This window comes from Mandrillus leucophaeus, unplaced genomic scaffold (assembly GCF_000951045.1).
Source record: "Mandrillus leucophaeus isolate KB7577 unplaced genomic scaffold, Mleu.le_1.0 Scaffold6, whole genome shotgun sequence".
Taxonomy (NCBI): domain Eukaryota; kingdom Metazoa; phylum Chordata; class Mammalia; order Primates; family Cercopithecidae; genus Mandrillus; species Mandrillus leucophaeus.
In genome coordinates, this window is record NW_012106474.1 from 10151619 (window position 1) to 10177059 (window position 25441).

General features: G+C 39.5%; 1 protein-coding gene across 1 annotated transcript in view; it reads left to right on the top strand.

Moving 5' to 3' along the window:
* The window catches only part of PARK2 (parkin RBR E3 ubiquitin protein ligase), a 1293247-nt gene that overhangs the window by 744247 nt on the left and 523559 nt on the right, over nucleotides 1-25441 (top strand). Inside the window, exon 5 of the mRNA XM_011999643.1 lies at nucleotides 5168-5251. Coding sequence (XP_011855033.1) covers nucleotides 5168-5251 — 84 coding nt within the window. The remainder of the gene's footprint in view (nucleotides 1-5167; nucleotides 5252-25441) is intronic.

Genomic DNA, 25441 nt, shown 5'->3' on the forward strand with positions numbered 1-25441 from the left:
TAGGAAAAGAAGAAGTCAAATTGTCCCTGGAAAACCCCATTGTCTCAGCCCAAAATCTCCTTAAGCTGATGAGCAACTTCAGCAAAGTCTCAGGATACAAAATTAATATGAAAAAAATCACAAGCATTCTTTTACACCAATAACAGACAAACAGAGAGCCAAATCATGAATGAACTCCCATTCTCAACTGCTTCAAAGAAAATAAAATACCTAGGAATCCACCTTACAAGGGATATGAAGGACCTCTTCAAGCAGAACTACAAACCACTGCTCAGTGAAATAAAAGAGGACACAAACAAATGGAAGAACATACCATGCTCATGGATAGGAAGAATCAGTATCGTGAAAATGGCCGTACTGCCCAAAATTTATAGATTAAATGCCATCCCCATTCAGCTACCAATGACTTTCTTCACAGAATTGGAAAAAACTGCTTTAAAGTTCATATGGAACCAAAAGAGAGCCCGCATTGCCAAGACAATCTTAAGCCAAAAGAACAAAGCTGGAGGCATCACGCTGACTTCAAACTATACTACAAGGCTACAGTAACCAAAACAGCATGGTATTGGTACCAAAACAGAGATATAGACCAATGGAATAGAACAGAACCCTCAGAAATAATACTACACATCTCCAGCCATCAGATCTTTGAGAAACCTGAGAAAAACAAGCAATAGGGAAAGGATTCCCTATTTAATAAATGGTGCTGGGAAAATTGGCTAGCCGTAAGTGGAAAGCTGAAATTGGATCCTTTCCTTACTCCTTATATGAAAATTAATTCAAGATGGATTAGAGACTTAAATGTTAGACCTAAAACTATAAAAACCCTAGAAGAAAACCTAGGAAATACCATTCAGGACATAGGCATGGACAAGGACTTCATGTCTAAAACACCAAAAGCAACGGCAACAAAAGTCAAAATTGACAAATGGGATCTAATTAAACTAAAGAGCTTCTGCTCAGCAAAAGAAACTACCATCAGAGTGAAGAGGCAACCTACAGAATGGGAGAAAACTTTTTCAATCTACTCGTATGACAAAGGGCTAATATTCAGAACCTACAAAGAACTCAATAAAATTTACAAGAAAAAAGCAAACAACCCCATCAAAAAGTGGGTAAAGGATATGAACAGACACTTCTCAAAAGAAGACATTTATACAGCCAACAGACACATGAAAAAATGCTCATCATCACTGGCCATCAGAGAAATGCAAATCAAAACCACAATGAGATACTATCTCACACCGGTTAGAATGGCAGTCATTAAGAGGTCAGGAAACAACAGGTGCTGGAGAGGGTGTGGGGAAATAGGAACACTTTTACACCGTTGGTGGGAGTGTAAACTAGTTCAGCCATTGTTGGAAACAATGTGGCAATTCCTCAAGGATCTAGAACTAGAAATGCCATTTGACCCAGCAATCCCATTACTGGGTATATACTCAAAGGATTACAAATCATGCTGCTATAAAGACACATTCACACATATGTTTATCACAATAGCAAAGACTTGGAATCAACCCAAATGTCCATCAGTGACAGACTGGATTAAGAAAATGTGGCACATATACACCATGGAATACTATGCAGCCATAAAGAAGGATGAGTTCGTGTCCTTTATAGGGACATGGATGCAGCTGGAAACCATCATTCTGAGCAAACTATCGCAAGAACAGAAAACCAAACATCGCATGTTCTCACTCATAGGTGGGAACTGAACGATGAGATCACTTGGACTCAGGAAGGGGAACATCACACACCAGGGCCTATTGTGGGGAGGGGGGAGTGGGGAGGGATAGCATTAGGAGATATGCCTAATGTAAATGACGAGTTAATGGGTGCAGCACACCAACATGGCACATGTATACATATGTAACAAATCTGCACATTGTGCACATGTACCTGGAACTTAATAGAAGTATAGTAAAATAAATAAATAAAAGAAAAGTAGGTTATAAGCAAAGAGGCCAAAGGTATGTAAAGATATTGATATATATTCAAAAAATGTATGTCCATACAGATTTCTTGCAGCAAAATCTTAACTTGGTGCCTCTTTTCATAATTAGTAAATTTAGTTACTAATTTCCTACCCACCAGATAGGAAAGTGTCCACCATCCTGGCATGATGGTGATGTCTGTCTGACATCTGCCTCTGAAGGACAGAGATATAGTTAGCAAGGATATCACTGTATTTCATAGTAAAAACAGTAAATTAAAAAAAGCTTATTTATTTGACCTGTATTTTTAAAAAACTGTGTCTGAAAAGTAAACAAAACAACAAATACTTCTATGATAAATTGACTTTTTTACTTTGTAATCTTGTAGCCTTGGACATATCTCTTAGCATCTCCAAACCTTAGTCTCTCCATCTGTAAAACAGGCTGTGGTACCGCCTGCCTTGCTTTGTTTCTGGGTCACCAGAGATAAGGTACATATGGTATTAACTGTGGCTTCTGGCAAGTGGCATGTATTCATTATACAATTGCTCTTTTTAGAAAGCTAAGTCATCATGTGCATGTCACATGTGATCTGCTGAAATAAGGATGGACTCTAGAACACATTTGGTAAAGATTTTCATCAAAATGATCAATGATTTCTTAAAAGTTAGGGTTTTCTGGTCAACTTCTGTAATTGTAAAAACTCATGAACTTATAAATAAGGTTTTTTTATTCCCTGATATATTATAAGTAATATTTTACTTTTGTCTTCCAATCGACTTGTTTATCTTCCTATGTCAACATCCTCATGTATGTGAAAGAAAATTCTTGTTGGTTTTTAGATCATAGAATATTGCTACTGTTTTGTGTGTTCCATTGATTTTTCTATGAAAACAGTTAATTTAATTGTAATAATAGTGACCATTGGGTTTGACAGTGAACATCTTAAAAATTCGAAGTAACAGTGACGTATGTAATGTGACAGTTCAGTTTTTCTCTCATGTGAAAATTTAGATTGGTGGTTCAAGGCTGCTATGGCACTTCATGGTGACAGGAACCCAGACTCTTTCGATATTGTTGCTCTGCTGTGTATAACCTAAACTTGTGGTTCGAGATGCACTATGTATATTACAAACAGGAGAGAAAAAAAAGTGGATGATGAAAAGGACAAGTAGAAGTTTCCACAGGACACTTCTGTTGTTCTGTAAATATGACGTATTGTTGTGTAACTCAGTAGATCTCTTTTCATTTCTGAGTCTGTGCTATTGTGTGTAAACCCCATGGTTTATTCTAGTCACTGTCAAAGGACATTTGCTTGTCTCCAGGTTTGGGTTAACATGAGTAAGGCTGTGATGTTAGATTCTTATACGAGTCTATGTTGCTGTATGTGTGCATATATTCTCATTTTCCTTGGACCAACACCTTGGAGTGACAGTGCTGAGTCATAGTTTAACTATATGTTTAACATAATAAAAAATTCCAGGGCTGGGCGCTGCGGCTCTAGCCTGTAATCCCAACTATGAGAGGCCAAGGCAGGCGGATCTTTTGACGTCAGGAGTTCCAGACCAGCCTGGCCAATGTGGTGAGACCCCGTGTCTACTAAAATTCAAAAATTAGCCGGGTGCGGTGGTGCATTCCTGTAATCCTAGCTACTCGGAAGGCTGAGGCAGGAGAATCACTTGAACCCAGGAGGCAGAGTTTGCAGTGAGCGGAGATCTCGCCACTGCACTCCAGCCTGGGCGACTGAGTGAAACTCTGTATCAAAAAAGAAAAAAAAAAAAAAGAAAGAAAGAAAATCCAAAACCACTTTCAAATTAGTTGTTTTACATTTCCACCAATTACATGTGAGAGTGTTTGTTAATCTTTATCCTCACTGACATTTAGTATTATGATAGTGGCTAAGATGTGAAGTCAAGTGAAATTGTATCTTGTGATGTTAACTTGCATTTTCCTGATTATTAATGATGTTGACCATCGTTTCATATAATTATTGGCAACTTATACGTCTTGTTTTGTAAATAGCCTGTTCAAATTTTTTGCATATTTTTAACTTATGTGTTTGTGTCTATATTATTAATGTGTTCTTTATATTAGCTCTGAGATTATTTGACAATTATATGTATTATTAATATTTCCCAAGTCTGTGGCTTGTATATTCATATTTTAGTGTTTTTGATGAGCTTTAATATTCATTGAAATTCAATTTATACATTTCTTTATGTGGGGTTAGAGTCTTCTGTGTCCTTACAAGGAAGTTCTACCTGTTCCAAGGTTATAAAGATGTTCCCTTTTTTTTTCTGTATGGAGTGAGATATTTATATTCACTTTTTTAAGCAACATTTGCTACAGAGATTCTCTGTCTCTTATTGAGTTTCCTTGTCAACTTCTCAGTTCATTTTTTTCCTCACTCACTTTATTGAGAATAATTTGTGTAAATAGACTTCCTCCATTTGAAGGGTACAATTTGAGGAGTTCTGACAAGTACATAACAACATAAAGCCACCAGCACAGTCATGATAAAAAACATTTCCATAGCCCCTCTATTTGTCTGCCAGGACTGCCATGACAAAATACCCCAGACTGGAAAGCATACACAATAGAAATGCAATCATTGACACTGATATTTCATTTTAAGTGATCTTCTCTAATTTAAAAGAAGTGTTGCTGTTATTTGAATTTTTATTTCTTTGATGCCTAGGAACGTTTACTGAGCACCTCCTCGATGCCAGGCCCTTCTGTAGGTGTTAGGATGCCTCAGGGAACAGAGTAGACCAAGTTGGCTTTTGTGTAGCTGTGGTCAGTAGGGACAGACAGCCCTTGCTCTGTGCTGGGCCACTGCATTAGTGGGGTTGGGCGGGACGGTGGTGATAATTATTATGAAGAAAAGGAAGCCCGGAAGGGCAGACAGGGAAGTGGAGCAAAGTCAGGGATGGCCTTTCTAGTAAGGCAGCATTTAACCTCAGCCCTAGGGGAAGGCTACAAGTGGAAAATGAACATATTTGGAGCAAAACGTCAAATATAGTCTTTGTATATTGATGAATATAGTTTTGACCTAGCAGATCCGTTGAAAGAGTCAGGAGGAACCCCAGAGTCTGCAGACCACACTTTGAAAATTGGACCCCACGAATTTCACTATTATGTTGTAATACAAGCGGACATAGTTTAGAAAATGGCTTAAGGAGAACATTTCTATTATAACTCATAGAAGAATATCTTGTTGTTTTTTCCCAAAGGGTCCATCGTGCTGGGATGATGTTTTAATTCCAAACCGGATGAGCGGTGAATGCCAATCCCCACACTGCCCTGGGACTACTGCAGTAAGTACCTGGTCGCATTCATTCCTCTTATTGCGAGAAAATGATGGCATCTTCACTGTTTGCTAGGAAATTAGAGACAAAAATGTCAACTGACTGTTCTTCCATCTAATAATGTTTACCAAAATTGTTATGATATTCAAGTATGTTAATTACATTCACCAAAAATCCAGCCTGTGACCCTGCCTTCCAGGGTCGCTTTCCTAGTGACTTAACAATTTTGGGGACCGTGTAGAAATGTGTCAATTTTAACTCCTTACAAAGTTACATCCATAGAAAGAAAAGGAAACGCAAGAGAAGGAGAGCCAGTTCAGAGCTTCCAAAAGAAAAATAACAAAAGTATAAGATTCACCTTTTTTCCTGCTCCAGTGATATTTTATATTTATATTCCCCATAATTAAAAATTGATTTTTTTTTCTGCTTTATCTGCTTCTACCTTTCTTTAGTAGTTTTCTGACATAGTGGACTATTACAAAATATAGTATGAGTGGCCGGCTCTGAAATCGAATTACCATCCTCTGTTCTTTGTTATCCTTTCTCTCTTTGCAAGTACATGCCGTATGTTTCATAGACAGCAGATATTTCCTGAAAGAATCCCTAAGTTCTGAATTTATTTGTTTGTTTGTTTGTTTGTTTATTTATTTATTTATTTATTTATTTAGAGTCAGAGTCTCACTTTGTTGCCCAGGCTGGAGTGCAGTGGCACAATCTCGGCTCACTGCAAGCCATGCTTCCCGGGTTCACGCCATTCTCCTGCCTCAGCCTCCGGAGTAGCTGGGACTACAGGCGCCCACCAGCACACCTAGCTAATTTTCTTTTTGTATTTTAAGTAGAGATGGGGTTTCACCGTGTTAGCCAGGATAGTCTCGATCTCCTGACCTCACAATCTGCCCGCCTCGGCCTCCCAAAGTGCTGGGATTACAGGCATGAGCCACCACACCTGGCCACTCTGAAATTATTTTTAAGATAATTTTGTTATTATGGTCATGTTTAACATGTATATTGTTGTATTTTTTTTAAAAAAAAAACCTCAAAACTCGCTGGCTCCATCGTAATCTGACTGTATACATTTCCTGAGTTGTAAATACTGTTATGGTGCCAACACAAATGTCAGCGTTAGTTCCCAAACTGTCAGAGCCAGCTGGCCATTCATATCTTCTCTAAGGAACAGAGTCTGTCAACAGCAACAGGTACCATGTTTGAGCGAGAATCATTAAAGGAGCTTTCTCTCGCCAATCTGCTGGCTGATCGGAAGGATACCAAGACAGCAGTGGGCAACAATAAACAGTCACTCTCTACCAGACTAGGGCTAGGGGCTATGAACAGATTTTTGTCCATCCAAATCCTGAAGAAAGAAATCCTGAAGAAAAATAATGACTTGTATATCACTCACAGATTTTTGAGACATCACATAGTCTTGCCAGTTTCCCACTGGGATGAAATTAAAGCGCGTATTTCCTAGGGCGGCATTCTTAAGTATAATTACATACCTTTACATGTATACAAATGTAATATGTTTATATTATAGCATACATAATATGTAGATATAATTACATCTAATAGTGTAATTATATATACATCTATGTTTCCACAGATACATATGTGTGATACATATATACATACATATAATCTTGCCCCTAAAAACTTGTAAGTACAACCTGATAGGTTTATGCTTACAAGTTTTTAGGGTCAACATTATATGTATGTGTAGGGTATACATATATACAACAGTATATGTATAATGTTTGAGTTATATCTGTAACTGAAACCTGAGTTTGGGGCCAATATTCACTCTTCCTGTGCGACACAGAAAGTCCTGGGTCTGGCATGTTGTTTAATGCAGTCAGTCATGAGTTGTAGTCCTGGGTACCGGGCTGAGAGTAGCCCAAATCCTTTAGGAGCCCTGTCTTTCAAAGGAGTCCTGAAATGATTTTCCCAGTCAGTATTTCAAGGAACATAAACTAACAATCAGAAAAACCACAAAATATATGTGGAAACAAGCCATGGTGAATAAGAGTGAGAAGAATTCAAAACAGTAAAGAATATAGAAATTGAAATCATCAAGAATAGAGTATAAGGATACTTAATATGTTTAAAAAATAAAACTGTATAAGACAAAGATTAAAAAAAAAAGAAAACTATTGGAAATATCCAGTCGAATTAAACAAGCACACATACCTGAAATTCTAGAATTATATATAAATTTTAATAATTGACACAAAGTGTACTAAATGGGCTGAACAGCAAATAAGACATAGCTAAAAAGAGAAAGTAGAACTTAGATCTGAAATTTGACCTGAAAAAAAATTATCCTAAATGCTGCCAGAACATAATAATAGATTTGAAATATAAAAGAGAACTTAAAAAACATGGAAGATAGAATTTGATAATACAGTCATTCCTATCTACGGCCACACCACCCTGAATATGCCCGATCTCATCTGATAATACAGTCATTCTACGTATCTTTGGGGGATTTGTCCTAGGGCACCTTCCGCCCACTTTGGATACCACAGTCCACAAATAAGGGGACTCATAGGCTGTTTGAAGCCATCACAGCTGTCACATAGAGACTTTAAAATCCATGGGGCAAGGAAGCCTTGCCCAGAAGCTTCCAGCGGACACCCCTTGATCCCCTTGTCCAGATTAGGCCAATTCTGTGCACAGACAGTCCGGATTCGCTCCAGGGTAGTGTGGGTGACACTAGAGGCTGCGTTCTTTGATCATGTGGGGGCAGCAGCTTCCCCATCAGGATGGAGAGGAAGGACGGCTTCTTCCCATCAGCCCTATGGGTGACAACTACCCCTGGGTTCCAGGGACGGTCAGAAAGTACATCATCGCCCCCGAAGTCCTCACACCTCTGTGGCCCTTGAGGCCACCCCATGGCCCTTGGCACGGGTGCTCTGGACATGGGGTTGCATCATGACCAAAGGCATTCTCACAAAGGCCACGCTCCTGCTTGCCTCTCAGGTGGGAGCACATTGTTCCTAAACAAGGATGAGGAGGCACGTGCACAGCAACCTTAAGACCATGTCTGGTGTGCACTCCCAAGTGTGTATCTGCGGCGGAAAACTGGCCATGCTCATGAGGCCTATTAGCCTATGAAGTTCCCGGTGACAAATGAGGCTTCTTCACACTCATTGCACTCACCAGGCATCTCTCCAGTGTGAGCATTCATGATGCTTAAGGCCTGAGCGTGGCTGAAGAATCTCTCATAGGTGGCCTCTCCTGGGTGTGAGTTCTCCATGCTGAGTGAGTGGGAACTTTCTCAGCCTGGCTTCCCCAACAAATCCCTTCTGTGGTGTGGACTTTGGAATTCTGAAGGAGCTGACAGCTTTGGCTCCAGGTTTCTTCATCTTCCCTGTACTCAAAAGACCTCTCCTTGCATAGAAGATCCTGGTGCCGAATGAGGGGGGAGTTTTAGACACTTTCTTATCATTGCAGCACTTGTAGGACATGTGTAATTCCTCACACTCCTAGCACATATGGGACTTGCCTGGTGAATTTTCTGGCAGTAAATAATGGCTGCTGCTTCTCAAGACCTTTCCAAACACCATGTGTTTATAGGTTCAGAGCTGGGCCTCCCTGTCTTCTCTCTATTCAAGTCCTTGCTGTTCAGTACCCTGGCCCCTCATCAATTCCAGCTGTGTGGCCACAGTGGTTGCGGGGAGCGGGGAGTGGCCTCAAGTCCCAGTGAGGGCTTGAGTTCAAAGGTCTTCAGTAGTCTGCATGGACCATGCTCCTCTGGGCCTAGTAGAAAGCCCCTTCTCCAGGAGAGCAGCCAGCTATGTCCTCAAAGGTCATGGTCCCTGTGCCAAGGTCATTATCTTCCTCACCTTTATTGGAACCTCAGGCTGGGGACCTCCCGGGAAGCAATTCCTGGCCCATTCACCTGGTCAGTCTAGTCACTGTCAACATTGAACCCTCAAAGTTAGAGGTGAACCTCCATTGTCTAGTATAACCATTCAAGGGATTGAACTAAAATACAAAATGCCAAATTGGGAGACGGAAAAAAAAAAAAAAAAAGAGGGGGGGTGAAATATAGGAAAGTGGGACAACTTAAGTAGCACACACAAAAATGGCACAAGTAAAACTTCATGTAACAGAAAGGAAAAGAAATGGAAATGCACTAACTGAAGTTTAAAAGACAATGACTCTTAGACTGGGTTAAAGGAAAAGAATCTAGCTTTACGTAGGTTACAAAAGACATACGTAAAAGAGGTGAGCAGAAAAACATCAAAAGTAAAAGAATGGAAGGTCATAATCCAGGCAAGTATTATCTCAAGAATGCTGTTGAAACCATTTTAATTGCACATAAAATAGATTCTTAGGGGAGGGTGGAAACATTACTAAAAAAGAGACTTTCAAGATTTTGAGAAAAAAATATGTTCAGAATCCCAGGAAAAATAGACTTTTGAGGTTCTGGGGATAGAAAGGTTTAGTAACCCAGGAAGATAAAGCAGTTTAAAATGGTATAATCTTAGTAACATGGATTCAAAATATACTAAGGAAACATTGTCAGAATTAACAAAATACGTAGATAAATGTAACACCATGGTGGGAGAGAGAGTAACACAGCTCTCTGCAGAGTTGGAGGCTCCTGCAGTACAAGCTTAGGAAGGATACATCTGATTCATACCACCAGTGAGCCCACGACATCAGGATAGAGTCACTGGGCAACTGGAGGATATCAACAACTGATCATGTTTTAGGACCTTAAGAAATTTAAATATCAATAGCAAAAATATAACTCTAAAAATCTGTTACACGTGGACATGCAAATTACTGAGTGAATGTAAAGAGCTAAATAGAAATAAGGGAACAAGCAACAATGAAAGGGTACCACATAGCAGATATTTTGGAGTATAGCTAAATTTGTATTTAAACAGGGAATTCAGGATCATAAATACCTCAAAGATATTCTTATTAAGGTAGGAAAAGGAAGCATCATATCCAACTATATTTTTTCTGCCATATTTAATAAACACCAACTAAACGTCTGTTAAGTGAAGGGACTGAGGGTTACAGGACTAACCATATCAATAGCTAGCCCAAGTTCAGTGCTCAGTGTGAGCTGAACTCTTTCACTCTCTCTTAAAACCATTTTTCTGGATTGCATTTTCCCAATGCAGCTAAATATAAACTCTGACTCGTGTATTTTCTAAAGTCAAGGTTTTGATGGTATTTTGGACCCTATATATAATTTATTTTATATATTTTAAGTTTATTAAAATTTTGAATTTCTATCACTTAGACAAAATATCCATGTACTTAGAATTTAAAATAGCAGCATTCCTAATATATCCTTAATTAATTAATATTTATACACAAAGATAATCTTAGTAGATCATTTTAAATAGCTGTAAAATTTACCCGTGGTTTTTAAGAGTACAAATACAAACTTGACCCTAACTCTCCTATAGACAGAGAAACCTGAACCCAATTCAGCTGTACGCCAATCGCTGTTACTTTAGGAGGGAGCATACTATTTGTTCTTACCTTTTTATCAAAAGAATTCCAGTCAACTCAAAGGATATAGGCTTGAGATTAAAAAGGGGATGAAATCAATTAGGATTTTCTCCATTAGTGAAACTAACTTGACTTCGGATATGGCATCAGACTTTAGTTATTCTGTGTCAATCTTCATTTTACAATTTACCTATGATACCTTAAACCAAGCTCGTTCAACCTGTGGCACTGTATGTCGCCAAGGATAGCTTTGAATGTGGCCCAACACAAATTTGTAAACTCTCTTATGAGATTTTTGTGTGTGTGATTTTTTTTTTCAGTTCAGCAGCTATTTTTAGTGTTAGTGTATTTTATGTGTGGCCCGAGACAATTCTTCTTCTTCCTATGTGACCCAGGGAAGCCAGAAGATTGGACACACTGGCCTTAAAAACTTCAGAGCAATAATTTGTGTTTGCATGTGTACTGGGGGGTGTGTGTTTCTCTTACTTGGGCACGCATAGACTAAGGAAAACGCCAGAGTCCTAGTGTCTGAGCATTATTTCTGAGTTCTGAATCGTAACTTGTAACACTGAGCTCTGCTGTCATCAAATGCTCCCCTCCGAGACCTCTGGCTTTGGCTGTGCTTTTCCAGTAATGAGGAGCCTCTTAGCCAACTACAGGAACCTTGCCTGTTCTCTCACACCTGACAGTCACACAGTAGGGCTTAGGATGGGGGAATTTCCTCAAATAAAAAAGAAAGAAAATTTAAATGATGTCTTCAAAGTAATAAATGACTTTAAAGGTCATTTTAAAGAAATTCTTGTTGAAGGGTGTTGATTTCCTACTGCACAACGTATCATATTTTTTATATATCATATATTTTTGAGAGGCAGAATTTACCTGAAGTGTTATGTAAAATAGTATTTTCTTTTTTAGATTATTTGATTTTGACTGGAGTTCAACTCTTATACATCAAACATTTTTTTTTTTCTTATCAGAAGCAGTAGCGTAGGACCTCTTACAATAACTCCAAGATTTATTTCAAATGAAATTAGATACTTAAAACTATCCCCTGAACTGTAATAAATAATGTAACTATTAAACTCACTATAATAAATAGAGTGTTTTCATCTTATTCAACCTGCAATCTATTTTTCACACTTTCTCCCTCTTAGGCTCAGTATATGCCAACTGGAACATTAGTTTGAATACAAGTTAATATTCATGTCTGTACCTCTGATTTCATGTTCTTGAGAGACATTAACTGAAACCAAATTAATAGCAAATACGTCTCCTAATACTGAGCAATTTTGATTTATATCAGAAGTCATTTCCATATTTTATGTCCAAAAAGTTTCTTAATCATGTTTTAGTTGGATCAAATTACTATCCTCCAAGGAGTCTGCATTTCTTTTGTTTCTTTTTATTGTTGTTTTAGACTTCATTAGAATCACAGAAAATGAGACTCAGAATTTCTCAGGATGGTTTCATGTGTGACCTGTATGTTTGTCTTTGTTTGTTTGTTTTCTGGTATCTAATAACAATAAAAGGTTGGTTTGCTTTTGTTTTTTAAAAAAACGACCTTGGATTGAAAAGTGTCCCTGAGATAGTCACAAATGACAGTCTTTTTTTGCACATCATGGGAGCTGTGGTCTCCATATTCTCATGTTGCCCATGCTCGTCTGCACTGTGTAATAACTATCAGTACAAACATCTCCAAATATATATTTAAGCAATTCCAGCTTTTGTGGCCTTTCAGGGGTCCCATTGTGGTCAAAGGTGCAGCTGGACACTTACATGTAGAGAGTAGAAAATTGAAACAGAGGTAAAAGACAAATGGGCTCATTCACTCCCCTTTCCCTTGTGCCCTGGTGTTTGCCTGAAGAGAAATGCTCTGCCTGCCCTTATGAAATGTTCTCCACAGTCCACAGAAATATGTTCTCCACAGTCATATTTTCTTAATTCTAAACAAAATTGAATTCTGAAAACTTTGAAGTCAAGCTCAGATTATGATTGAATGGTGTCTAAGCGTGACAAAGTGTTCTGTGTTGTCTGACATGCAATTTGGGGTGACAAACTAGAAAATTTTCTTAGAACATTTTTCAAAAACCCGATCCAGCATTCAGACTCAAGGACAGCTTATTTCTAAACCAAGTTTTGAGTACTTGATAACAAAAAATGTCTTGTTCTTTTTTGAATGGTTAAGGTTAAAATTAGAAGATAGATTTTTTTTTTTTACAGAATTAGTTTAAATCTTACAAATTTGAATCAAAATTTCATTGATATATGGAAACTCATTAGTTGCCCATGAAAAAAAGTGTCAATTTTTTAAGCATGCTATAAAAATTAAGGTAATTTTTTAAGAATCTCTGAATATCTTTGAGGGTATGAACCCTAACCTCAATTTAGTTCTCTTTTTTCTGTGAGATAACCATGACATAACTTCTTTCTCATCAGGGCTCTTTTTTTTTTTTTTTTTTTAGACGGAGTCTCACTCTGTCACCCAGGCTGGAGTGCAGTGGCCGGATCTCAGCTCACTGCAAGCTCCACCTCCCGGGTTCCCGCCATTCTCCTGCCTCAGCCTCTCGAGTAGCTGGGACTACAGGCGCCCGCCACCTCACCCGGCTAGTTTTTTGTATTTTTTAGTAGAGACGGGGTTTCACCGGGTTAGCCAGGATGGTCTCGATCTCCTGACCTCGTGATCCGCCCGTCTCGGCCTCCCAAAGTGCTGGGATTACAGGCTTGAGCCACCGCGCCCGGCCAGGGCTCTTTTATAACTTGGTGGAAAACTGAATTAACAGCCATCTTCATGGTAGTGTTAAAGACTCCTTGTAAACTGCTACATGAAAAATTAATCTCCAGAGAAAGAAAACCAGGTGCCGGAACCAGTGTGCCTGTAGCAGAGAATCTGCACATGTCAAATAACAGTGTCCATACTGCTATCATAGAACACGACCTTGGTTTAGTCTATGACGCCATCTTTCCTGCAATATGCAGCTTCCAAAATACGTTTTTTAACTGTCAAAGATGCTTCGTGCTTCCCTGTTCCAGGAAACTCCTAGTCAAGGTGAATGTCAGCTGTTTTTTACACTTGATGATCTGTGATTCTCTATTCTATAGAATACTTTGCATCATACTTTATATACAGTAGAACAAAATCATGCATATTACTACAACATACTCAAATATGAGGAATTTAAAACCTGTTTATAAACCCCAGAGGCTTCAAAAGTCTTACTTCTTCATTTGTTTTGCCTTTCCATAGAATGATTCACAAGTCAAACGTGTCAGTCTGAGGCTGTATTGATGGTTGCATTGCAGGTTTAGACAAAGGCCCTGACAACAAAGAAACAACCAAGCACTTTATCTCGATTACTCAGAAAGAAGTGTGCTTCTAGACCACTAGGTTTTAGATTAGGAGAGAATACATATCGATCTACCGGAGAAGATAGCAATAGATACAAAAAAGATAATTTCAAATAGATTTATAAATGAGATTCTGAGAACCAGAGCAAAGAAAGATTAAATACTGCTGTAAACATTCCCGAATGTTTCAGTCGGGATGGTAGATTAGACCCAAATGGAAATATCAGGGATTAGAGATGGGAGGCCACTCTGAGATAGCCTCGGTGCAGATACACAGGAGCCTAATGGAGTGAGAAGAATAGAAGGAAGACGTGAGAGTAATGGGCCAAGAGATTGAGGCCTGCTTCTTGGCTGGGAAACAGCCCTCCTGGTCCTTCCAGCAGGTGATTGATGGCTCCCGGAGACGCGTACTTCATCATGCCTTGATGGCGGTCATTAAGAAGCTATCATCTCTCTTACTCAGGTCAAGCTAGCTCTCAAAAAGTTATCAAGAGCCACAGTAAAATTTAGTTTTTAAGATATATGTGGCAAAAATCCCTTAAAGCCAATTTCCCAAACTTGAGATTTAGGATGGAAATTATAAGCACATGGAGAATCAAATCACAACTGAGACAATGTCAGGTGCTGTTGACCCACATGTGGTGAAACACTCCCTTCCACTACCGTTTCTTGGAGAAAGGACCATAGTTTGGGATCTTCGGATCACCTGAGCTTCCTCAAGTAGGCAGTCGTCATTCCCCTTAATACTCAGGGCTTGGGAAAAGAACTTCAGTGGTGATCATCTTACGTGTGTATTATTTACAAGGTACAGAGAAAGTGTTTATGTTTCAAGAGTGGAAAAGCCAAAGATCATTTTTAAAATTTGCATCTTTCCATTGAAAGAAATGTAGATAATTTTTATAACACACTGATTTGTTGTGCTAGTCACTATGCAGAAAACAAAGACTGACCTTCAGGATGTAGGAATCTAGCCGAGTAGAAAAGACTTCACAGAAATCACTGCAATTCAGATTCCGCAGAGCAAGTAAAAAGCTTACCAAGCATCTCTTCTGTGCCAAGCATTAGGGTAGAAAAACGAGTACTGAATTCACTGCTTTCATAGTTTGGGAAAAATTGGGGATGGAGTGAAACATGTAAGCAAACAATGATTTTTATACCAGGACCTAAATGCTGATAAAGCTGGATGTGAAGGACCATGCAAGGACTTCCCTGTGAACAGGGCAGAGAAATAACACAAGTTAGTATTTCATGAGTGACATGAAACATGCACAAAAAGTGCTTATGGAGTTCAGAAAACGCAAAGGTGATCAAAGAGGACTTCGTGGAGGAGGTGAAGCCCAAGGGGTGGGTGGTGAGATTTTCACAGGTGGTGATACTGGCAAGGTTGGAAACGTTTTGTGAGGTACAGGAAATGACAGGAATAAAGGAATAGAAAATTAAGGTTGATACATTCCCTAATCCTACTGGCCACTTCTTCTGTGCCAGACAGTCTGCTCAGCTCCAGTGTATAAAATCAACATTCCCTGCTTTGATGGAGCTCTGCCCAGTCCTGATGACCTTGGACTTGTCAAGAAGGAAGATGAGAAAGAAAAGAGGATGTTAAGAGGACATGAAACAGGGCAGCTGCCTGGAATCTACCCTGGGGAGATTAGAGGTTGAGCTGAGATGCACAGGCTGAGCTAGACTTGATGACTGGGGGTTGAGGACATGCCCAGCAGGGAGGAGGCTCCTACAGGAGCCCCACAGCAGCCAGCAGGGAACTGCTCTGGGAAGCACCCGGGAGGTGGTGATGGCTGAGAAACAGGAGGTGGTGCATTACTTCTTTTTCGTTTGTTCGTTCCTGTTTGGGGGTTTCTACTTAGAAGTTCATTAGCATAATAGACGTAATCTCAGCATGTTGAAGTTGAGGTGTTTTGAAGGCTGAGACAGCAGTTGCACAGTCCGTAGTGTGGTTGTGGTGGAACGATGGCCTAAGGAACAAAAAGAGTAAAAGAGAATCTTACAGGGAACAAAAACAAAATATTATTTTGTACAATTTTTTCTGCCTTCCTTGCATCCCTGGCAAAGTGTGAATAAAGGTAAATTAGAATTGGTGTTTTGCCTTCCCTAAAACTCAGAACACAACATACAAATGAGGTGTTCGTTTAGAACTGGGTAGAAGTGCCACTCTTGTCTTGTATTTATTGGGTTATTAACATCAGCCATCTGGTGGTCTTCTGTCTTGACTGTTCGTGTTTCTCCAGTGTGTTCCTCAGTGGGAATCTGCTTAGTGGTTGATTGAAATTCTATCTTTATCAGCAACTCTCTGTTATCTATAATCGCTGGAAATGGATGATCCAGTATGAAGGTTTTCCTGCCTTTCTCTTCCTACTGCTTCCTTCTTGTCAATCTTCCTAGAAAATTGAGGACCCTTTTTTGTTGCCGTTACCTTTTCAAAATATTAGAGGGGAGACAAAATGGGTTACTATGTAAAGTGAACTTTGACACTATCTGAGATTTCATCCTTTCCAAAGGACAATTGAGTCGATAGCAACTATATGCTGGACAGTTTGAGAAGCTGGATTGAGAGTTCAGGAGTCTGTCTGTAACTCCTTCTCCGTCTATGTCCGTATCCATTGACCTCTGTTCATCTCCATTTGTCCATTGGTGTAGCAAAGACTGCACATCAGTGAATTTTGAAATGTCACTGATCATTTATGCAGACACAGGACTCAATGAAGCTTCCTTGGCTTTCAAAACTGAAGGATGTTCTGTTGGGATCATCTAACTGTATATCTGAAGATTTTTCTTATTCAAAAACGTCTCTATTTTCTGGATCCTAGCATTGTCATTTTTTCCTCAGGGTTATTGATATGGTTTGGCTATGTCCCCACCCAAATCTCAACTTGAATTGTCGCTCCCAAAATTCCCATGTGTTGCTGGAGGGTCCCAGGGAGAGGTCATTGAATCGTGTTGGCTGGTCTTTCCTGTGCTTTATCATGATGGTGAATAAGTCTCACGAGATCTGATGGGTTTATCAGGGGTTTCTGCTTTTGCTTCCTCCTCATTTTTCTCTTGCCACCACCATGTAAGCAGTGCCTTTCACTTTCCGCCATGATTCTGAGGCCTCGCCAGTCATGTGGAACTGTAAGTCCAGTGAAGCCTCTTTTTCTTCCTGATTTTGCATATGTCTTTTTCAGCAGCATGAAAATGGACTAACAGTTATCTAACTTACTAATTTCTTACCTGCCTTATGAAAATGAACTATTTTAACAATCAAAGAACCATTTCTCCATGTGCTTCTACCATTTTATTAAAACGTATACTGATGTTTACAAGAATTATAAGTGCCATTAAGTAATTTTATATTAAGCAATTAGAACTCTTATTACTTAGCATAATGTACAATATATGAAGATCCTTTAGAGAATCAGTTCTAATTTAGTATTTAATAGTGAGTAGTATTAATTATAAGGCATGCATTTAAATGTGGATATTTTATTGATAGAACAATGAAAATATTTTAAATGCATTCAATGCTTAAAAGGGCTATGGTTCAGCCAGGCACAGTGGGCCATGCCTATAATCCCACCATTTTGGGAGGCCCAGGCAGTAGAATTGTTTGAGCCTAGGAGTTTGAGACCAGCCTAGGCAACATTATGAGACCCCATCTCTCTGAAAAATGAAAAAAAAAAAAAAATTAGCTGGGTACGTGCCTGTAATCTCAGCTATTTGCGAGGCTGAGGTGGGAGGATTGCTTGAGCCCAGGAGGTGGAGTTTGTAGTGGGCTGAGATTGGTCACTGCACTCCAGCCTGGGCAACAGTGCAAGACTCTGTCTCAAAAAAACAAAAGACTATAGTTCAGTCATGAACCATAGTCAGTGCATTCTTCTCCATTTAGGTTTGCTTTTATTTAAATAAAAGAAATGTTTATTTCATTTATGTTATTATAATTCTTGTGAACATCTTGCAAACGCATATTTGCTTTTATTTAAATGAAATATATTCATTTAAATAAAATATACTCATTAAATGAAATATATTCATTTCAATAAAAGCAAATATAAATGGAGAAGAATGTGTTGATGCATTGTGAGGTTCATTACAGCTGAATAATTATGGCCTATGGCTCTATGAGAAGTAAACCACAAAACTAGAAATACAGACTACACTGCATGGGGGCGAAGCTTGAGAGCCTTCTCAGCAAGGCCTTGTGTTTCCTCTTAGGGAACATGCAGGGTCAATGGAAATGTCCTAAACAAGTAGCCACTCTAGGATAGGGTATGTCAGCCACACGTATGGGACTAAATGCACACTGTGACTGACAGATCGCCAGAAAGTAAATAATAGAAAGGTTACCCAAACTGGAAGATGTTTAGGAGTCTACAAAGTCACAATTGCTACAATTTAGGGGCTATAATCCATTAATACTGGTTATCATGCACTGTTTAAATTGTGGTTCCTTAGAAGCCATGCAATGATCTACCGAGAACTACTGGTTAGTCTGATTTCCCCGTATTTTCTTCCCAGTGATCACAACTGGAGTACCTCCTGCAGATTCTGTCACAGATATGACAGGTGGACCTCAAAAAACAAAGCAAAGCTAAACTAAACCTTAATAACAACCTAAACCCCTTGAAAAGGTGAGAACCAATCTCTGTTTAGAAAGAGAGAGAGGTAGGGGAAGGGTGGGGACTGGAGGCAGTTGGAGCATTAAGAGGAGCTGAAGAAATGGAATGCTGTTACTCTTTCCATCAAATAGTGCTTTGTGGCTAAAGATATGTTGAAGAGAATGGCCACCATCTGGTAAGAATTGCCATGAGTCCAAATGTTTACAGGTTCAGGAACTAAATTTTAGCAACTCAGTTCTTAAAGAGATGAACTCATGAGCTATCTAATACAAAGTAGATTATGAACCATGATGTTCATTTATTGGTTTATACTCTGAGGACAGCTCCAATTCCATGGTATTCATTTTTATTTTTTTGAGACAGAGTCTCACTCTGTCACCCAGGCTGGAGGGCACTGGTGTGATCTTGGCTGGTTGCAACCCCCACCTTCCAGGTTCAAGTGATTCTCCTGTCTCAGCCTCCTGAGTAGCTGGGACTACAGGTGCATACCATTATGCTGGGTTAATTTTTGTATTTTTAGTAGAGATGGGGTTTCACCATGTTGGCCAGGCTGGTCTTGAACTCCTGACCTCAGGTGATCCACCCACCTCAGCCTCCCAACGTTCCATGGTATTCATATCTTCCCTCTCAGCTGCATGACTTTCCCTGTTGCCCTCTACTCTGTCCCTGTCTCATCCTTGTTGCTTTCTTTCATCACTACTGTTCTTCTCCGGCAGCTCCCCACTAACTCCACCTCCCTCAGTGTTACCAAGCTATTCATCCTTGCATGGTTGTTTAAAAATGTGTCTGCAGGTTCATAAATACATCAAAAATGTGGTTCTAGGCCGGGCATGGTGGCTCACCTCTGTAATCCCAGCACTTTGGGAGGCCGAGGTGGGTGGCACCTGAGGTCAGGAGTTCAAGACCAGCCTGGCCAAGATGGTGAAATCCTGTCTCTACAGAAAAATACAAAAAAAAAAAAAAAAATAGCCAGGCATGGTGGTGGGTGCCTGTAATCCCAGCTACTTGGGAGTCTGAGGCCAGAGAATCGCTTGAACCCGAGAGGCGGAGGTGGCAGTGAGCCAAGACCGTGCCATTGTACTCCAGCCTGGGCGACAAGAAAGAAACTCCATTTCAAAACAAAAAAAAAGAAAAAAGAAACTGATTCTAATTCCCCTCCCCACAGACCTAGGTCAGACTTAGTGACTTGTTTCTAAAGAATAGAAAACAGTAGAACTTACGCTGTTACTTCTGAAGCTAAATCATAAAAGGCAAAGTAGCATCTGACTTCCTCTCTTTTGGTGACCTGTACACTAATAGGCCCCAAATAACATTTTAAATGCCCGAGTTTCCTACCACTTCATGCTGGAGAGACCAGAGGGAAAGGCCGCATGGAAATTGAGAGAGATGGCTGAGGAACCCAGGTGTACCAACTCCCAGCAGTTTGTCTTTGCATCGACAACAACCGTGATTGGGAACAATTGAGCTTTCAGACAACTCCATCTCCCAGCTTTTAAACCTCCCCAGCTGTTGCCAAGCAGCGCCGAGGAAAGCAGTGCCCAGCAAATGCTGCTTAAATTTAATCCTGTCTAAATTTACCAGTAAAATTAATTTTAAAAAACTAAAAACTATTTAATCCGCTAACATTTGGGGTGGTCTGTTGAACAGCAGTAGATGACGGCACACCTTCCACAGTGTTCTCCGTGATCAGGCTGTTCTACAGAAGACTATACACACTTTGATATATACATCTGTCTGTCTGTGTGCGTATATGTGTGTGTATATCATAGTTATATTGAAAGGGGGCTCAAATGTGGAACAGACAATGATAATTGTTTAGTCTGTGTTGCTATAAAGGAATACCTAAGGCTGGGTACTTTATAAGGAAAAGAGGCTTATCTGGTTCACAGTCCTGCAGGCAGTACAAGAAGCATGGCGCTGGCATCTGCTTCTGGGGGAGGGCCTCGGGCTGCTGCCACTCATGGTGGAAGGTGAAGAGGAGTCATCTGGGCAGAGGTCCATGGGGAAAGAGGAAATGAGAGAGAGGAGGAGGTGCCAGGCTCCTTTCAACAACCGGTTCTCAGGAGAACTAACAATGAGAAGTCTGTCACTCCCTTGGAAAGGGCACCAAGCCATTCATGAGGGATCCGCCCCCAGGACCCAAACACGTCCCACCAGACCCCACCTCCAACAATGGGGATCTAATTCAACAGAAGACTTGGTGGGGCTGAATGAACCATATCCAAACCATAGCAATGATCAAAGCGTCCGAAGTAGAGTTATGTGATCTTGAAAGGAGTTCATTCAGGCTGGGCTAGAATTATTTCTGTATTTAAAGCATATCTTTGCATCAAATGGTGTCAGAAAAACAATAGCAAGCACTTTTTTTTTTTTTTTTTTTTTTGAGACAGAGTCTCGCTCTGTTGCCCAGGCTGGAGTGCAGTGGCGCAATCTCGGCTCACTGCAAACTCTGCCTCCCGGGTTCATGCCATTCTCCTGCCTCAGCCTCCAAAGTAGCTGGGACTACAGGTGCCCGCCACCTCGCCCAGCTAATTTTTTGTAGTTTTTTTCAGTAGAGACAGGATTTCACTGTGTTAGCCAGGATGGTCTCGATCTCCTGACCTCGTGATCCACCCGCCTCGGCCTCCCAAAGTGTTGGGATTACAGGCGTGAGCCACCGCGCCAGGCCAGCAAGCACTTTCAAGTCAACTTCTCCTCTTAATGGTTACTAAATGCACAACTTGCTCATGCCCAAGGCATTGAAATGAAGTTATACATCTATCAAATGTAATCCTATCATGTCTACCTGAGGTTATACCCTGGTCTCCTAGATTTCTAACTACATATTTTCCAAGTCAACATCAGTGACTTATTTACAAATGATTTTATCTGATGGTTTATTCTTCTGTAGTTTTCCTTTAAAAAAGGCCAAGCTTAGTATGTAACCTAGTAGACAATAGCTCAGACAGTAGACAAACTTGATTTGAACTTTTATTATGGTATTACAGGCTCGTGGCCCCAGATGAAACCATTGTAACCCTAGGAGTGTCCACATTTTGATACAGATGTATCAGTGACTATTATACAAAGCTCTTTTAAGCATTATCTGATAAAGGGTATAAAGTGCTTACTTCAGAGCCTGTCATTGTAAGAGATCAATAAATTGTGGTTATTATGACCACAGTTGTTATAATTATAATGTGTTGACTTTTACTAGGTTTGATTTCGGAAGGTGGCATTCTCCAACCTTTTCCACAAAGACTGCAATCAATTTGCCATAATTTGTATGCAGTCGATTGCCATTTCTACAAATAACATGTATTCAAATTAAGTGGTTCTGACAATAACTTTGTAGCAAACTGTAACATTTGTAATTTTCTTAAATAAAAATGTGCTTAATTTGCATTTTATATAACAGATTATTAATATATAGATAAAAATCTATACCAGTTGATATGGAGGAAAAAATAACATGGTCATAATGGCTTAGGAAAAGTTTTATTATTGGTTTCTATTTTTTTTTTCAGAACTGTGTGCCAGTATGATTACTGCCATAATACCACACATTTTTAAATATCATACTAGATGTGTAATTTAGAACTATTATACCTCATTTTCATTGAATTATTTTCATAATAAATGTTGCATTTTCTGATTATAAAAACATAATGTTGGCTGAAAAAAATTAGCCAACGTACTTTCACATAAACAGGAGGGTAAGGCCGGCCGCGGTGGCTTATGCCTGTAATCCCAGCACTTTGGGAGGCTGAGGCAGGCAGATCACAAGGTCAAGAGATTGAGACCATCCTGGCCAATATGGTAAAACCCTGTCTGTACTAAAAATGCAAAAATTAGCTGAGCATGGTGGCGCACGCCTATAGTCCCAGCTACTTGGGAGGCTGAGGCAGGAGAATTGCTTGAACCCAGGAGGCAGAGGTTGCAGTCAGGCGAGATCGTGCCACTGCACTGCAGCCTGGTGACAGAGCAAAATTCCGTCTCGAAACAAGAAAAAAAAAAAAAAAAAGCAGAGGGTAAAACCTCTTGCAATCAAATCATCTGGAGATAATCACTATTAACACTGTTAACATTGGATGCATATTCTTCCAAGTCTGTTTTCCATGTGCGTGTGTGTGTGTGTGTGTGTACACATGAAAATACACAGACACATACACTTGTTTTTGTGTCTCACATATTATTTTATAACTTGCATCTTTTACTTCATGTAATGTGCTTGTTATCCATATCAAGAGATACCAGTCTCTATGAGCACATTTGGTGATTGATCCTATTTATTTTGTTGAAGAGTCTTTCATTGATAAGTTTATAGGCTGCTCTACATTTCATTATAAAAATAGCACATTGGTGATCTTCCTTAAACACATCTCTAGTAATTTGTCTAGTCACATTTTTGAAATATAATTTTGGGAGTAGAGTTGCAAAGGGCAAAATATTTTACATGTAAAGTGTTAGGGTCCTTAGTTCCAAAAGTTCCCCTGGAGAGCGTCCATCAATTTCCAGTTTCCCCTAAACTGCATGTCAGTACAGTTTCTTTGCATCCTCTAACACTGGGTGCTTTTATTCTTTTTAATTTTTGCCAATTATTTAGGTGAAACATGGCATCTTATGTAAAATTGCCTTTCTCCAATTACTAGGAAGCTTGAGTAGATTTTCATTATTTATTGCTTACTATTATGGTTATTTTCTTTTATTATAATTGCACAGTATAGATAAACATTTCTTACAGTAAGTATAAGGAATTATTTCTTATAGTTTGTTTCTTATGACCGTTTCATATGTTTTTATATGAAACCATTTCTTGTCATACATGCTTAAAATATTTTTACCAGTAAGTAATTTAATTTGCAGGTCTTTTTAATGTGTTTCAAAATTATTTAAGATGGCCAAGTGCGGTGACTCACGCCTGTAATCCCAGCACTTTGGCAGGCCCAGGCGGATAGATCACTTGAGGTCAGAAGTTCCAGATCAGCCAGGCCAACATGGCGAAACTATGTGTCTACTAAAAATACAAAAAATTAGCTGAGCGTGGTGGCAGGTGCTTGTAATCCCAGCTATTTGGGAGCCTGAGGCAGGAGAATTGCTTGAACCTGGGAGGCAGAGGGTGCAGTGAGCCATGATCCTGCCATTGCACTCCATCCTGGGCAACAAGAGTGAAACTCTATCTGAAAACCAACAAGCAAATAAAAAATTATTATATTTATTTATTTATTTACTTATTTATTTATTTTTTGAGGCAGAATCTCGCTCTGTCGCCCAAGTTGGAGTGCAGTGGCGTGATCTCGGCTCACTGCAAGCTCCGCCTCCCGGGTTCACACCATTCTCCTGCCTCAGACTCCCCAGTAGCTGGTACTACAGGCGCCCGCCACCATGCCCACTAATTTTTTGTATTTTTAGCAGAGAAGGGATTTCACTATGTTAGCCAGGATGGACTCCATCTCCTGACCTCGTGATCTGCCTGCCTTGGCTCCCCAAAGTTCTGGGATTACAGGCGTGAGCCACCGCTCCAGGCCGTATTGTTTTCTTCATAAGGTTATGTCTCTGTTACCATTTTTAGGAGGGTCTTCTCTACACTTGGAGATATTTGCTGAAAATCTTTTCTAGTTACAGTTTCACTTTTTAAAACATTTAAATATTTGATTCGTATAGATTTTATTTTAGTGTGAAGGGTTTCTATGAATCTAATGTTACTTCTCACCAAAAATCTACAAATTACTTTTTCTGCATCATTTATTGAATAAAACATATTTCCCCACTGACTTGAAATAAATCTCATCTTTTTATTATATTAACCTCGAGGGTCTTATCTCTCGAGTCTGTTCTGTTCCATTCCTCCGCTCATTCTGCCTTGAAAACTATATTATTTTGATCCCTCTAACATTTAATACATTGTAACATATTTAATATCTGCTACAGTAAATTCTCCAAATTGCTGTCACATTTTCTTTTACTAGTCACACAGATTAATTTTTCCGCACGATCTAGAATATTTTATGAAGTTTGAAAATAAATTAGATGGACTTGTTTTTAGTATCTAAGTTAAGCATATCATCCTGGGGAAATATGGATGAGAGAGAATGTAGTTTAAACACAGATAATATAATGCCAAGTTATATCTCATTTTTTAGCTTCCGAGCTGTGTCTAGAAAACCCAGCACCCTCAAAATTAATTCTTTAGTTGATATAGTTTGGATATTTGTCCCCTTTAAGTCTTTTGTTGAAATTGAATCCCCAGTGTTGGAGGTGGGGCCTTGTGGGATGTGGTTGGGTCATGGGGACAGATCCTTTGTGAATGACTTGGTGCCTACTCAAGGTCATGAGTGAATTCTTACTCCATGAGTTCTTATAAGAGCTGATTGTTAAAAAGATCCTGGTGTCTGTCCCTCTCTCTCTCTCTCTCTCTCTCTCTCTCTCTCTCTGTCCCACCTGGGCCCCTTTCCTCTCTTTCTCTCTGTGTGTCTTTCTCTTCCCACCATGTGATCTCTACATGTAGACTCCTCTTCACCTTCCATCATGAGTGGAAGCTTCCTGAGGCTCTTAAGAGAAGCAGGTGCTGGTTCCCTTGTTTCTTGTACAGCGTTCAGAACCGTGAGCCAACTAAACCTCTTTTCTTTTTTAAGTTTCCCAGCCTCGGATATGCCTTTATAGCAATGCAAAAGGACTAAGACATTAACATTTTGTTATATACATAGTGCAAGCTCTGGGCTGTTATTCCTCGTGGACCAGCAATTTGAAGTCATTAAATCATAATTCTATGATAAAAGGTTAACATTCC